The sequence below is a fragment of the Diadema antillarum genome, unplaced genomic scaffold, assembly GCF_040938485.1.
Source record: "Diadema antillarum isolate AM-2024a unplaced genomic scaffold, OU_Dant_1.0 seq00001299_RagTag, whole genome shotgun sequence".
Taxonomy (NCBI): domain Eukaryota; kingdom Metazoa; phylum Echinodermata; class Echinoidea; order Diadematoida; family Diadematidae; genus Diadema; species Diadema antillarum.
Window position 1 is genome coordinate 189,631 of NW_027272077.1, and position 14,986 is coordinate 204,616.

Consider the following 14,986-nt stretch of genomic DNA (forward strand, 5'->3'; position numbering starts at 1 on the left):
CCTTTAGTAATCCAACCATTCTTAGAAATAGTACGATGAACCACAGTGAGAAGCAGGAAAGGGATAATTTCTACTTCGATGATACGCAGGTGTTAAACAAAAACAGCACAAAACATAACAACACAAGAATTTTGCTTCATGGAGCTATTCCAAAACCACTGGCGAGTGGCAGAGAGATCGACGCTTGACAGAAATACATCACATCACAACTGCAGATAAAGCTGATGAGCGATGTATTTTTATGTGGAAAAGCGCGGTAGCAACGTGTGCCGAAAGAGATTTACGTATTCTGGTTTGTTTTTCATGTCGCGCGATGTTCACTTGTCGTCGACGCACGGGTCGCTTCTTTCCTGGCCTTTTGACTATTCCCTCCTATATAGTAGCTTCCTCCCCCCCCCCCCCCCCCCCCCCCCCCCAAGGTCTTAATGTGTATGAAAGTAAAAAAATGATAAACATTAATTGATACTAGGCTACATTGGATTTTTTTAACGTTTTTTTTTCTTTTATCAGTTTTTATATTGTTTTTGTATAATAGTCTGCACAGATACTTGATAATGACCACTGATTTTATTGTTCTGTTAATGTATTCAATCTTATGAGAGAGATGTTCGTTCCGTTGATTCTCTTAATGTGTATATGATAATAATATGTATATATGTGCGTGTGTATGTTTGCATATACATTTCTTGTTCTGTTAGCTGTGTCCTATAAACATGTTAATTCATATACATTTGATTTACCTTTTTATGTCGCCATTATTCTTTGTCTTTATTTATGTATTTATATGTAGTTGTGTTTTCATTCATTCCTTTTACGTGGTCAAAAATATAAAGCATGCATTTTAGTGGACTCCTCAGTTCTTTTTTTCCCCTCTCTCTCTCTAAAAAGAACCTAGCATTCTGCCGGTATACGTGTATTCAGAGATCTCTAGTTGGTAACTATCATTTATCTTTCCCTCAGTCTAATGTACTCTATATGCCTATGACATAATTCCTGATTTGTTCTGTGTTACATGTTTTGTTGAAAAAAAAAGGGAATGAAAATTAAATGAATTCGTCATCTATTCATTCACTCATTTCTTATTTGGCATGATTAGTCCATGGTGGGGGTGGGGTGGGGAAGAGACCACGTGACAGACACTCCTACCTCCTTCTACCGTGGTTTCCCAAGGGTGGTGGGAAGATACCATCCCTGGTTACCCTATTATATACCGCAGTAACCGTTCAAGCGCAGTGGCAGTGAAGTGCATGCACCTGTGTAGCATACTCATGTGTGTATCTGCAGTGCTTCATGCGTGGTTGAGCTCTGTACACCGGCTACGCGGCTGGAACGCGACCGAACTGCTGCAGTTACTACATTCGCTTGCTTCTATGGTTGTACATGCTGTCCAATGTAGGGCTACTTCGTAGCTACTGGTATCTGAGTTGTGCGACGGGTTCTGGATCAGGCTGCAAGTTGCAGGTTAGTACGGTGTACTAGTACCAAAGATCCTATACACTACATGGAGTGTAGAATCTTTGCTAGTGGCTTTTACGGCAGCGATATCATGAAAGGGGGGGGGGGGGGGGAGGGGGCTGGCAAACTTAGACTTTTCTGCAATAATATCCGTCTGTGCTTGTAGTGTGTTATGGAAGTCCTCCGTGGATTTACCGTGGGCCCCCATTCCTTGAGTAGGGGAACCCCCGGCGTGGATAGAACACACACATATACACCGTGTACGCATACGTGTTGCTGCGAAAGAAGAGGGCTTCTCAGCCTGTAAAAGGTTGTCCTCTAAAACGTGGACCTTGCACGTACGATGTACATTGTTCTTCTCCTAGGTCTTCTCGTATGTGTGTATGTTTGTAGAGCGTTTACTCCAACGACAGCATACGAGTGCTTTACTTTCCGCTAAATCTACATTGGGTTACATTGACAGTGCAGTACTGTGGACGCAGGTGACGCTGCACGCATACAGCTGTAGTTGGATCTGCTGGGTACCATAACACCATGGGATCAATGGCATGGAGGTGGACAAATCTCTTTCCACCACCTCCCTGTTTATATACATTACTACTCTCCTTTAAAACTGCAGTAGTTTATGAGGCTCATTCAAAATTCGACTCCTTAATAAGCATTCCTATATCGTTTGGTAGTGCTTTGTGTAATATGAATAATTATTATAGGCTGTTCAACCGCGCATGATGCACATTTTGGTTGTCATTAATTGTGTGCCCTCCTGCTGAACTTCTAAAGATAACGGCGAAGTGAAAAGGACAGTACACTGTATTTCGAATTCACTGATTGAATGGGGTTTGTAATTCGTGTGTGTGTGTGTGTGTGTGTGTGTGTGTGTGTGTGCGTGTGCGTGTGCTGGGGGGTGGGGTGGGGATGGGGGAATGCTTTTCAGACATTCGACCTTTATACGTAGGGTCATTTCCAGTGCCAGACCTGCCAAGATTTCACAGTGAACTCCTATTACGGAGATTGATGGTGACGGTGATGTTGATGATGGCGGTGATAATATAAATTGCTTCGGAATAATATTGCTGTGTTTTTATTTAGCTTATCAGCAACTGAAAACTCTTAATCAAAATAGAGCATGCAATGGTATTTTTTTTTCTTCTAATGTCATTCTTCCACTCCCTCCGTGACCATTCCCTCTGTGACCACTGCTCCAACACTTGTTGTCATTCCAGAGAGCATGCATTTATGGTGCCATTGTAATGTCATTTGTAACGAAGCACCCTGTAAATTAGAAGTGATTTATTTTTCAGTAATGCCCAGATAACTCTCCTATACGTGTATACTCGGCTTAATGAATGCGTAACAAGAGTCACTTTACCTATATCTTGAGGGGAAACGTATCTATATGAAATTAATTTTAACTGCTTCCAAATTTGATTGTGGTATTTACTGTCATAGATAATAATAATGATGATGATGATGATAATAATAATAATAATACTAATAATGATAATAGGGGCACTTATAATGCGCCAATTCCACATAGCTAACGTGCGCAAGGCGCAGTAGAAAAAGTGAGTTATGAAGTACAAAAATAATTACACAAACATACACATGAAAATGAATGGCACAATAATGATGATGAAAAGAAAAATCATAATATACAATTCTACTGGAAAACGGTTACGAACAAATGAGTCTTGAGGGCAACTTTAAAGGGGTCAACATTCGAAATGTAGCGGATAGCTTGAGGCAACTGATTCCACAGGTAAGGTCCAGCATGTGCAAATGACCGATCCCCCATGATTTCTTCGTTTTTAGAATAACAAGCAATCTACAATCGGATGACCTTAAACATCTGAGGGGATTATAAAATGTAAGCAAATTAACATTGTACTCTGGGGCAGATCCGTGTATGCAATGAAAACAAACAGTAATGATTTAAATACAAAGCGAGATTCAACGGGTAACCAATGCAATGAGGACAAAACAGGGATAATGTGAGTAAGGGTACATTGTAACAATGCGAGCTGCTGAATTTTGAAAGTTGAGATTGTGGTAGCTGAAATAGGAGTGCATTACCAAAGTCAAGTCGGGTCTATAGATAAAGGTCTATTACTTATTTTGCATGTTTGTTTTGGCGGTATAGGCCGTATTAATAACTTTAAAATATGAAGTATGATTGTGATATGAAATTAAATGAATTAGTAAACAGGGTTTTTGATCCGCACACTATACTGAGATATCAGGAGAACGCTTTTACTTTCTACTCAGAGCTGCGCGATTTCGCCTTCATATTTTTATTTTCACAATCTATATTGTTGCATGCAGACAGATCAACATTATATCCCAAGGCACGTCTTGCACGTAGTATGATAAAGATATTGTGTATTGTCTCATTTACTACCCCTCCGCCTTCTACAGGCGTGCAGGGTAACTCGTGCTTACATGTACTTTCTGATTATTCTGAACATTGTCGGTCTGGATGTTTGCTTATCGCGTTGTATGTGTGGCTCCCTTCCGCACCAGTAATTTGTATACAATTCAATTTCCTTTTTTCACGTATACAATTCAATTTCCTTTTTTCACGTATACAAGCACAAGTAGCAAGCCGTTATAACATGCATTTTGAATTAGATCTACTGTAATACAGAAGCGTATAGAAGGCCAGCAGACTGTGAACTCATTATGATTGAACGTTGATTACACATTGTACCTGTTTGCTTAATGCGTTATAAAGTGTGTTTGGCCCCCTTGCGTAGCAGTAATTTGTATACCATTCAATTTTCTTTTTCACGTATACAAGCACAAATAGCAAGCCGTTATAACATGCATTTTGAATTGGATCTACAGTAATACGGAAGCGTAGAAGGCCAGCAGACTATCAACTCATTATGATTGAACGTTGATTACCTGTACACGCATTTCACTGCGTGCTTCTTTTAGTGTAAATACAGTCAGAGAATTATATAGAAGAGTTTGATATAATACATGTACAGTGTACTGCACTTTACATTGGAATAATCAAAATATTCATGTACTAATTTCTATAGGGCCCTACAGTGGAATCAAAGGCCAGCACCGAATTCTCCGACTCGCATCTGCCATACATGTAGCCTTTCATCAAGGCCCTCTCGCTGTATGATTGCTATAACGGGCGAGTGAAGCGAGCTCATGCGAGCGCGACAGCGCGAGAGCATTTTGAGATCTGCTTTGCACGTTATTCAACTCGCACGGTGTCGATCCGATTTACTTCCCTTGCCCGTATCTCCCTCCCCCTCCCCTCCCTCTCTTTCAAACTATCGCCATCTTTCTAAATCTATATTTCTGTCTCTCATAATCATCCCGTGAAACAGGTTGTTGGAGTGGATAATGAACACCATGGTAACCGGTGGACCCTTCATCCCGGCGTTCTTCGCGCTTCTCCTCCAGGCCTGTGTGCAACCGTCCGCAGCAGCAGCAGCGACAGACAAAGCCCTGTTCGTCTTCGGCGACGTGTTCAACGACCCCGAGCGCGATGCCGTCATCGAGGGCGAGTTTCCCGAGGGATTCACGTGGGGCGTGGGGACGTCGTCCTACCAGATCGAAGGCGGGTGGAACGAGGATGGAAAGGGTAAATTGAAAGAATGATATAACACTTGATTTTCAGAGGCTATGTACAATTCAATTCAAGAGTGATTTGTATATCTTTCTGATTGTGTCTTATTCAAAATTAGCAATTGGGCCTACCTAATGTTTCATGTGTCATTTTTGGTGTTGATCTGTCTTTATCTGATCGCGTGATCTGTCTTTATTTGTCATTCAATATTTTGATTTTTTATTTAATTTGGTTTGACTTAATTTAAATTTTCAAAGTAAACGAATGCTGACGTGGACGAGATTTTTTTTTTTTCACACTGCATGCAGTATGGAGTAAAGGATTGTAGACGTGGCGTATGTTTTCATGCTTATCTTGTTTGCATGCATTGTCAGTTTGTGATCAGCCATGGTGCTTGAATTATTTCGCTATAATATGCTCTTCTGAAATGTCATGTGTTTGCTCCTTTCTTGATTGTTAATTTCCTCTTCAACGTTATTTCTAGTTTGTAGTCTCTCTACGAAGGAAATGACAGCATTGTGACATTAATTTTAAGCGTTTGCATCCATGTCACATTCGCTAACACGAGAAACCTTCCCCATGACATTGAACACCATAATTTAGACTAACGATGGCATGGCACGCGTTCTTGAATGTCATGGCCGCTGGTGCAAACGCAAAACGCTTTCTCCTATTATTAGTTTCGATGATATACCATTGTCCCGTAGGGCCGTCCACTTGGGACGTGTTCACACATATTCCTGGCAAGATTCACGAGGATGCAAACGGGGACGTGGCCTGCGACAGTTACCATCGTCACGCCGATGACGTCACTATCATCTCAGAGCTGGGCGTGTCTCACTACCGCTTCTCCTTCTCCTGGTCGAGGATGTTCCCCAAAGGTTTCACCGAGGAGGTCAGTCGGGCCTCCCTCGTGAGCTTTCTGTCTACAGTGAACTCCCGATATAACGAAGTCCTCGTGACCGGCATTTTCATTTCGTTATACATGCAGCAAAACTTTGTTACAAGCGACCAAAATTAGAGAATAAAAAACAAACAAAGAGAGGATAATGTTGCGGCCTGATTTTTTATTTCGTTGTAACCGAAATTTAGATAGAACGGTGTTCTTTATAACGGGAGTGCACTATACTACTGCACCTCCTCACAAAAAAAAAAGAAAGAAAAGAAATGTAGACCTGAAATGTAAATAATGACGATAGAGATGATTATAACAAATATTTGATAGTGGTATGTCATTGTCGTCATGATGATCGAAGCCATTTCTACAACAACAGCTGTTTATAAACTAATAATGGTGTTACTACTGTTGATAATCTTAGCTGCATCGATAACAAAAAAAGGATTGATCACTATGTCTCTCAAACTTAGTAAAAATCATTTTGTCTTTAGAATACAACCAGGTGCTTCTTGTTGTTGTTGTTTTTTGTGCCAGGAGAACTGTTCGTTGTAAACTGTCCTCGATCCTTCAAAAAGCACCAAAACCAGAACTTCTCTACACTCGCACGGGAAAGTGAACTTATCCCTGATGAAATAGATAGATAAAAGCATTATGGTTATTATGGTTTGAAATGTCGCTGAAAATAAACGAAAGACGTGTTTTTAAAACTTATGAGTCTGATTTGTAAGACTATTATTCTAGTTTTGTTGTGTTTTTTTTTTCTCTCCTGCGTCACACAAGGTAAACGAGGCCGGAGTGAAGTACTACCACACAGTGATCGACGCTCTACTGGCAGCGGGCATCCAGCCGGCTGTCACCCTCTACCACGGCGATCTACCGCAAGCACTCCAGGACATCGGCGGCTGGGAAAACGAGATGATGGTAGTCTACTTCAACGACTACGCAGACTTCTGTTTCAAAGAATTCGGAGACAAGGTGCGTCACATTTAAACAACAACAACAACAGCAACAAGAAATAGCAATGCACTCGACATAGCCAGTACTGCAAAAAGAGAGAGAGAGAGAGAGAGAGAGAGAGAGAGAGAGGGAGAGAGAAAGAGAGAATGGCTGTGTAGCTCAACCTCTTGAGGACGGACTGATTTTCCAATAATACGCATTTCTCATTGTACCCCTGCCCGAGAATACTCGGGACTTTAATTCTTCAACGGGTTGCGGAAAAGAATTACATAACAACCTGTCTGGATGAGTACTGATATAATATGATGCGTGAATCGGAAAGGAAATGACAATACGTAATAGCTGAGAGGAAAACAAAGAAACAAAACATGATACTAAACGCGACACACAGAAACAGTAGGTACAGTATGTAATTAATTGATCCACTGAGACTCTCAAAGGGTAGATTGGCGCTTCACCGAAGACCAAGGTTAAAGATGTAAAGGTGCTCGAATTACTCTTATGCCTGCTATTACTTTTATCTGATTTTTTTTTTATGTTGAATAATGCGTGGCAGGAAGGAACATGAGATTCACTACAGGGAAAAATGAATAGACAAAAATACACTTTGAGAAGCCATATAAATGGATGCATTTTTATTTCAATGATGTCAGTCGGATTCATAGATCTCGCAAAGATGTTACGGGACAATTTTATTAATGTATCATTAAAACAACAGCAACAATAACAAGAACAACGACAGCAACATCAAACCAACAAACAAATATGATGAGAACGACCTACATTCATACAAAGAAACGAATTTCGAAACAATTCTTCTCTTTTGGTTATGTAGGTTAGGATGTGGTTCACCATTAACCAGCCAAAAATCGAGGCCATTCTTGGCTACGAAGAGGGTGTTATGGCCCCGGGCATCAAGCGACCAGGCTACGGTGCCTACCGCGTCGTTCACACCATGCTGAAGGCCCATGCGCGCGCGTGGCACACGTACGACATCAAGTACCGGCCTGGACAGCGCGGGAAAATATCCATTGTGATCAACGCGGCGTGGTTCGAACCGGCCAGCGAGAAGGCAGCGGACGTGGAGGCGGCGGAGAGAGCGTTGCAGTTCGACCTGGGTCTCCCAGCCAATCCCGTCTTCGGCAACGGTGAGGATATACGAGCTCAGTGTGTGTGAAGGAAAATAAAGACTGAACAACAACGACATCAGCAAACAAGCAAACAAAACGCCCAAACATAGCAAACAAAACACCCAAACATAGCAAACAAATTAGGACAACCATCAATAACAATGAAACCAAAGTGCAACCATAAAGGAGAAGAAGAAGAAGAAGAAGAAGAAGAAGAAAAAGACGGACTTTCACGCATGGAAAGTTCCTTTCCGTAATGAGTGCTACATGCGACGAAAGAAAATTTTAATGATGGTAACGTGATCCAGATAATTCCTTGATGCAGCCCGAAGTCTTTCAAACTTGGCTGAAATCAGATGAATAGGGAAGTTATGACATTTTGAAGTTTTGCTGATTTCTGCAAAACAGTTTTTGCACAGTGGATATGAATATGCAAATGTCCAGAGCTGACCATATCATACCCTCACAATTTTTCATTGGTCATGTACAAAAAAAAAAAAAAAAAAAAAAAGATGACGAAAATTCAATGTTTCTGTCATTGGACTCTGAAATATGGTGTTATTCCTGGTTGACTAAGTTCAGAATAGTGATCCGTTAGATATGCGAGGATTTGAGCCTCGGGCATAATTAAATTTGAATGAAAAAACTGGAAATTGCCAAATTTTCAGGTCAAGTTTTGAGAGAATGACATGCTCACTTTTCCATTTGCATATTCATATTGACTGTTCAAGAATAGTTTCCCCCTAGAATAGCGAAACTTCAAAATGTTATAACTTCCTATTCTTCATCCATTTCCGATCAAAATCATACCAATGAACTCGTAATATATTACTCTTTCCTCTCAGACTAACTTATATTTGGACTGGATTTTCTCTTTACACCTCATTGTCTGTGAATCCCACACTCTATACAGGAGACTATCCCGCCATCATCAAGGAGTTCGTGGGCAACCGCAGCCGGGAGCAGGGACTCACCGCCTCTCGGCTGCCCGCCTTCACCGCGGAGGAGCAGCGGCTGATCGAGGGCACGGCGGACTTCTTCGCCCTAAATCACTACACTAGCAGGTAAGCTATGCGGGCAACTGCGTTATAACGAAGTCTTTGGGACCGGCAATTTTCTATCGATATACATATTATTGAAATTTCGTTCTAGCCGAAAAATTCTCGGTATCGCCAATACTTAAGTGCCATGCGCAGAGCAGCGTTTTAGTTGCATTATGGGATTGCTCAGGGGACAAACTTGCCCCGGTTTTGGCTGCACATGCACTCAGATCACGCTCTGTCTTATCCCGAGGGGTATTTTTAATTGAAGATTTCTTCGCTTTCCATCATGTGACCGGCATATTGAAGCCTTGCAGTAGTGAACCATGACTCCTGTGACGGCAAATCAGTCAAGTTTAGAAACTTTCAACTCACTTAAGCTGAATTATAGCCAAGAAAAAAAGGAAACAACGGAAAAGCAGACAAATAACTCAATTGAATCGTATTGGAACTGCGACTCGCACAAGACAGAATTACTGGAAGCGAGTTTACTGCTACGGTCTGGAGGCATATGCATGACAGCATAACTTGTGATGTTCAACCTACAGATACGTACAACACAAGAACCCGGCCGACACCAAACAGCCGTACCTTCACGATGACATTGGTGTGGATATCGGCCCAGATCTCTCCTGGCCTGAGGCGGCTACACCTTATATCAAAGTAAGGCGAAACATCTGAGGTCATGACGTTAATTGGATGGTACAGTTTCGGTTAAAATAGGGTTTTTTATTTTTTCTATTTTTTTTTTTAGATAATGAGAAACCCTAATGAAACATGAAAGAGCATATTATTATGATTCTATGAAGTATTGAAAATTTATTTGATGAAAATCGGTTTTGAAATGAGATATCCAAAACAAGAGATCTTAATAAAAGGTGGGTACCGCCATTTAAAGAAAACCTATTTTTATCAAAAACAACTTTGAATTCCTTTTAGAATAGTATACTCTTTAAAGGGATCGTATAGTTTTGCTTGAGACCTAACTTCAGGTTTCTAACATTTTCTGGTTGGATGATGGGAGACCTCTCATGAAATATGAATGAGCATGTGATTCCAAAATGGATTCAACGTTTATTTGAAGAAAATTGGTTTTGAAATGGCTGAGACATCCAAAAGTAAAAGCAATCACAATAAAAGGAGGGACCCACCTTTTAGTACGTCGCTTCGTATTACTCTGTTTTTATCTTATTTTGTTACATTTCATGCGTTTTACATTAGAAATGCGAATACATGTACGTGTCGAAATTGAATTTGAAATTAAAACTGAAATTGAAATTGAGATTGAGATTGAAATTGAAACATGCCTTGCCAAGATCGTGCCGTGGGGACTGCGACGGCTGCTGGGGCGGATAAAGGGCGCCTATGGGGACGTGCCGATATACATCACGGAGAATGGCGTGTCCGAGCCGGACGAAGAGCTGGGCAAAGATGACATCGTCAGGTCGAAGTATTTCACTGCTTACATCAACGAGGCCCTCAAAGGTGTGTCTTATCTTCGTTCAACTCCCCATCCCCATCCCCTTCCTTCTTCTCATCCTCTCCTCTTTCCAGATGGTTTAGTCACAAAATGTGGGAATGTAATAATGGGAATTTGGGAATGTCATAATGAAAAAGAGGGACAAAAACGGAGGGGGGGGGGGGGGCGGCGGAAGAGGAAACCAAACAAATCCAAATTTGAAAACGAAAGAGTTTTCCTCTAAAACAATCATTATTGTTGCCATTTTGGCAAGACAGACACAAACCCAAGCACACGAAACACCCTCCAAAATTCATAAACAAACCACCCCCTCCTAAAAAAAAACCCAAAACAAAAACAATTGCCTCTGCCCCCACCCAAAAAAAAAAATAGCAAAACTAAACAGAACTCAACATAACAAAGCAAAACACAAACGCACGCACATACACACACACAGGCAAAACACAAAATCGGAAACAGAAAACTGGAAAACCGTTCAAACGATTGCTCGTAAACTCGCGTATGATTACCTTGCTAGCGGGATAAGCTTTTACTGTCAGCACTATTCTTTTCCCTCAAGACTTTACCTCATTTATTCCCTTATCATTGCAAAGAAGCGACTGATTACAGCTACGCTTACATGAACACTGTAAAGTAACTGTTACCGATGAACTATGTTGAGCGATAATGATGTACCTGCCAGGCCGGATCGGTGCTGGGATATTGCGTTTCACTCCTCTGGAAACCCCGCCAGTTTCGATGTATAATGTGTGTTTGAAGCTCCTTGGTGTATCAGACTGTTCCCCATCAAACCGAAATAATATTGCGCTGCGCTGGGACGAGGGTTAAAAGTAATATCAAATGAATGCGCGCTCATTGTGCGTACTGATATTATTGTAAAGTATCTCATGCAATCTCGCCTTTGGGTTCTTTTGTGCCAGGTTAGAAATAACTTCAATCAAAACAATTTGATCTGTATTCTGATTGGAATGAAAGAAAAAAAATAGCTAAAGTGAATTCGAATGACATAAACTATGAAAGAAAAGGAACTGCACACCGACACCATGATAATAGCGCCATCTCTTGTCAGAACAAGTCTGTCTTTATCAAAGAGATTATTTCTCAATGCTCATAGCGGCTGCTCTTCTGATCTTTTCATCTTAGTATCGCCTTTAATAATCAAGTGCGCCACCACTCGGTGAGAGGAGTATTGACGACAGTCACTGTCGTATGAAACATTATCTTGTATGAACACAGATTGCATAATGATAGTCACGGGACTGATCGAGTTCTGCACACACTATTTGTTTGTTTGTTTGCTTGCTTGTTTGAAGCCTCACGCATCGACGGGGTCAACCTCCGAGGATACTTTGCGTGGTCACTGATGGACAACTTCGAATGGACGCGCGGTTATGGCGACCGTTTTGGACTGTACGGCGTCGACTTCAACGACCCTGCCAAGACGCGGAAACCGAAGTCGTCGGCGAGGATGTACGCGAAGATTGTCAGAGACAACGGCTTTATATTCACAAAGACCACGGCGGAAACGAAAGACGAACTCTAGCCAAATGGTTGTGGTAATGTCCCCACGAGAGTCTCGCTGGGAAGTTACACTCCTTTGCTCAAGTTGAAATTGAAATAGCCACTATGATTTTGTGGATAAGACTTGATACTAAACAAAAGGTCCTGGGTTCGAATCGCGCTGAGAGTGTGTTCATCCTTGATCAAGATGGTTGCCCACAATGCCCCCCATGACCCAGATACTTAACCCTAACTAGGCCGGGGGGGGGGGGGGGGGGCCTCGGAGGCCCCCCCCCCCCCCCCCCCTCGACGTTCCGCGCGATGTATCGCAATCGCAAAAAGCTATCGCCGCGACGTTTCATGACTTTTTTCTTTCGAGTCTCCCGCATCTTTTGACACCAAAGTTGCGACGCCCGGGCGTGCGGTTCCGAAGTTACGCATAAATATGTACATGCATGTCAGACCAAAAATTGCTCAAAAACGTTAATTCGTGTACAATTTCAATGCAAACTGTGCTTACAGGTAAATTTCATAAAAGCATGATTATTTTGGTGTTTTATTGATTAAAATCAATGAATAACATATTTTCTTGTTCGGAGCGATGTCGCGGACAAATTTCTTTAAAAAAACAATGAAAAACATAAAGTCGAAAAACAGAGAAATACATAAGAAATTCCAAAAAACAATAAAATACTTAAGAATTTTTTCTGATATCACAATTTTTTCATTACATTTGCTAAGGACACAAAAAAGAATATTTACACGAAAAAATGTGCCTGTTTTGAGCTTTATTTTGTGATTTATACCAAATAGTCTGATTTTATGCATCATCATGCATAAATTAGCATAATTTAGCATAAATGATGATTTTTTGAAAAAATAACTTCATGGTATTTTAGATTACATCATAGGCAATGTGTGTGCCAATTTTCGTCGCGATCGCGCGGTCGACGGCCGAGATCTGGAGGGGGGGGGGGGGGGGGGGGGCCTGGGAGGCCCCCCCCCCCCCCGGCTCTATCAACTACCTAAATAGCCCGGCCTAGTTAGGGTTAAAGGGGCACCAAGCAACCCTGGGGTTAATGGCGGGGTCCTCTTTTACACCACTGGCAACCATGAAGGTGGACCAGGTACCATGGATGAACGAAACTATTTGGAAAGACATAATAGATAATTATAGTCGAACAAACAGAACATTTGTGGAGAATAGTAATTTATCCCGTTGTTACGTGGGTGTCAATTTGTGTCAATTTGAAACTGTTTTCCTTTTTGACAATGATTTGATAGCAATGGGGGGGGGGGGGGGACTCATGAGGCAATGCTCCCTCATTGCGATGAAGATTGTGATTATGACCACATACGTGTACCATACTGCCTACGGAAAATACGTGTGATTATTTTTGATACAAGAATGATATACTTTTTTATGATTGTCTCATCTTGATGACTCTTGCATTGTTTTGTTGTGTTGTTAAGTGTAGAGATATACTTTGCCTTTAGAGTTTCTGGTTAAAACTATCGGCAAAGGTGACCCCAAAATAGAAATATTTTACTGTTGAATTGTGAATAGTACTAGAATTTAAGGCACCGTGGTCCATAGTTTAACCACAAACCCAAAACGAGGCAGAGTAAATTTCGTTATATTTTGGATCAACCTTCTTTGAATAAAAGATGGAAAATATGTGACGAGCAGTCGTGTGGTGGGTGTGATGCTGTAGTGGGATCCGGTCGCACGAAGCAGGCCGCGATGTGAAAATTATTATTGCTTCGTGACAATCCACTTTAAGCAGCGCGCAATGGCCACAATTGCTTTGTGACGTCACAGTTGATATGTGACATTTCACAAAATGGCCGCACAAACCAGTGCGCGATATTGGGACATACAGCTGTAATTTCATACATAGTGTACTATTTGTAAAAATGACGTCATAAAAAGTGACGTGATTTTCCAAAGAGTATACCATGGTGTGTCAAGCATGCCTAAATTCCGAAACAGCTGAAAATACATGTAATCCAATGAAGCTCTAACTTTCAACCGAATACTAGGGAACACATTTTTTGATAAAAAATACATGTATTATCTACTCTAATGCATCTCTTCCCCGTCATGGGTGATGGATTTGATAGCGCTATTAGCTAGCGCAAAACATTTGAACGTTGTTTCCGATTCCCATTCTAAATTGGAATTCAATTTTGGTAACGGAAATGAAATCATGTCTAGCCGGAAAAGAAGGTGTCTTTAATTCATGCTGAGTTTGGGAAGACGAATGATGTATGCTTTGACCGCAAATCATGTGAGAGTTTGAATATCCGACAGATATTAAAGCAAGCCTGCCAGCACTTGCTGAACGCGGTGTCTCACCGAGCGGCGTATGTTTGCGAACGTAGCGAATTTTAAATTTTGTCAGGGTTCGTCAATAGTTGCAATCAAATTCGCAAACATTGTTCATTGTGGCAAACATTTTTTCCCTTGGCGCAAAGGCATTTTGAATGAATTTGATCACAGGTGTTCACGAACTGTAGGGCCTATTGCAACTGTTTACGAACTAAATGACGAAAATTCAGATTCGTTAAAATTTGGTACGTTCGCAAACATTCGCCGGTCTGTGAGATGTCCCCTTAATCCTGCATGCGGAGGCTCCAAGAAAGAAAGATTAAAAATGTTTTCGTTTCCTGATCAAAAATGTATAACAAGCTTCCTGGCATGGAACTCCTTGGATGTATGTAACACACAAATAATTCTGTGATAGCTGTTCTGAACATTCGTTATCAAAATTAATTTATATTAAAACAATTGAATGGAACAAATGCACTGAAATCGAAAGCACTTAACCTCAATGTATCGTCATGGAATAAACGCCATTTATTCAGTCTTTGCCATGGTTGGTTAAACTTTGCTGGTTTTGACGTTGCCCGTCAATCTAATTGCAAGAATTAAGA

General features: G+C 41.2%; 1 protein-coding gene across 1 annotated transcript; it reads left to right on the top strand.

Annotated features, from left to right (window-relative positions):
• The first annotated feature begins 1,391 nt into the window (after positions 1 to 1,391).
• Positions 1,392 to 12,301, top strand: LOC139708070 (cytosolic beta-glucosidase-like). The gene is made up of 9 exons (XM_071620053.1): positions 1,392 to 1,461; positions 4,803 to 5,059; positions 5,752 to 5,939; positions 6,723 to 6,917; positions 7,735 to 8,047; positions 8,943 to 9,093; positions 9,618 to 9,732; positions 10,386 to 10,554; positions 11,863 to 12,301. Exons 2-9 carry the CDS (start codon positions 4,819 to 4,821, stop codon positions 12,090 to 12,092), a joined length of 1,602 nt encoding a protein of 533 aa, XP_071476154.1. The 5' UTR covers positions 1,392 to 1,461; positions 4,803 to 4,818; the 3' UTR covers positions 12,093 to 12,301.
• The last annotated feature ends 2,685 nt before the right edge of the window (positions 12,302 to 14,986 follow it).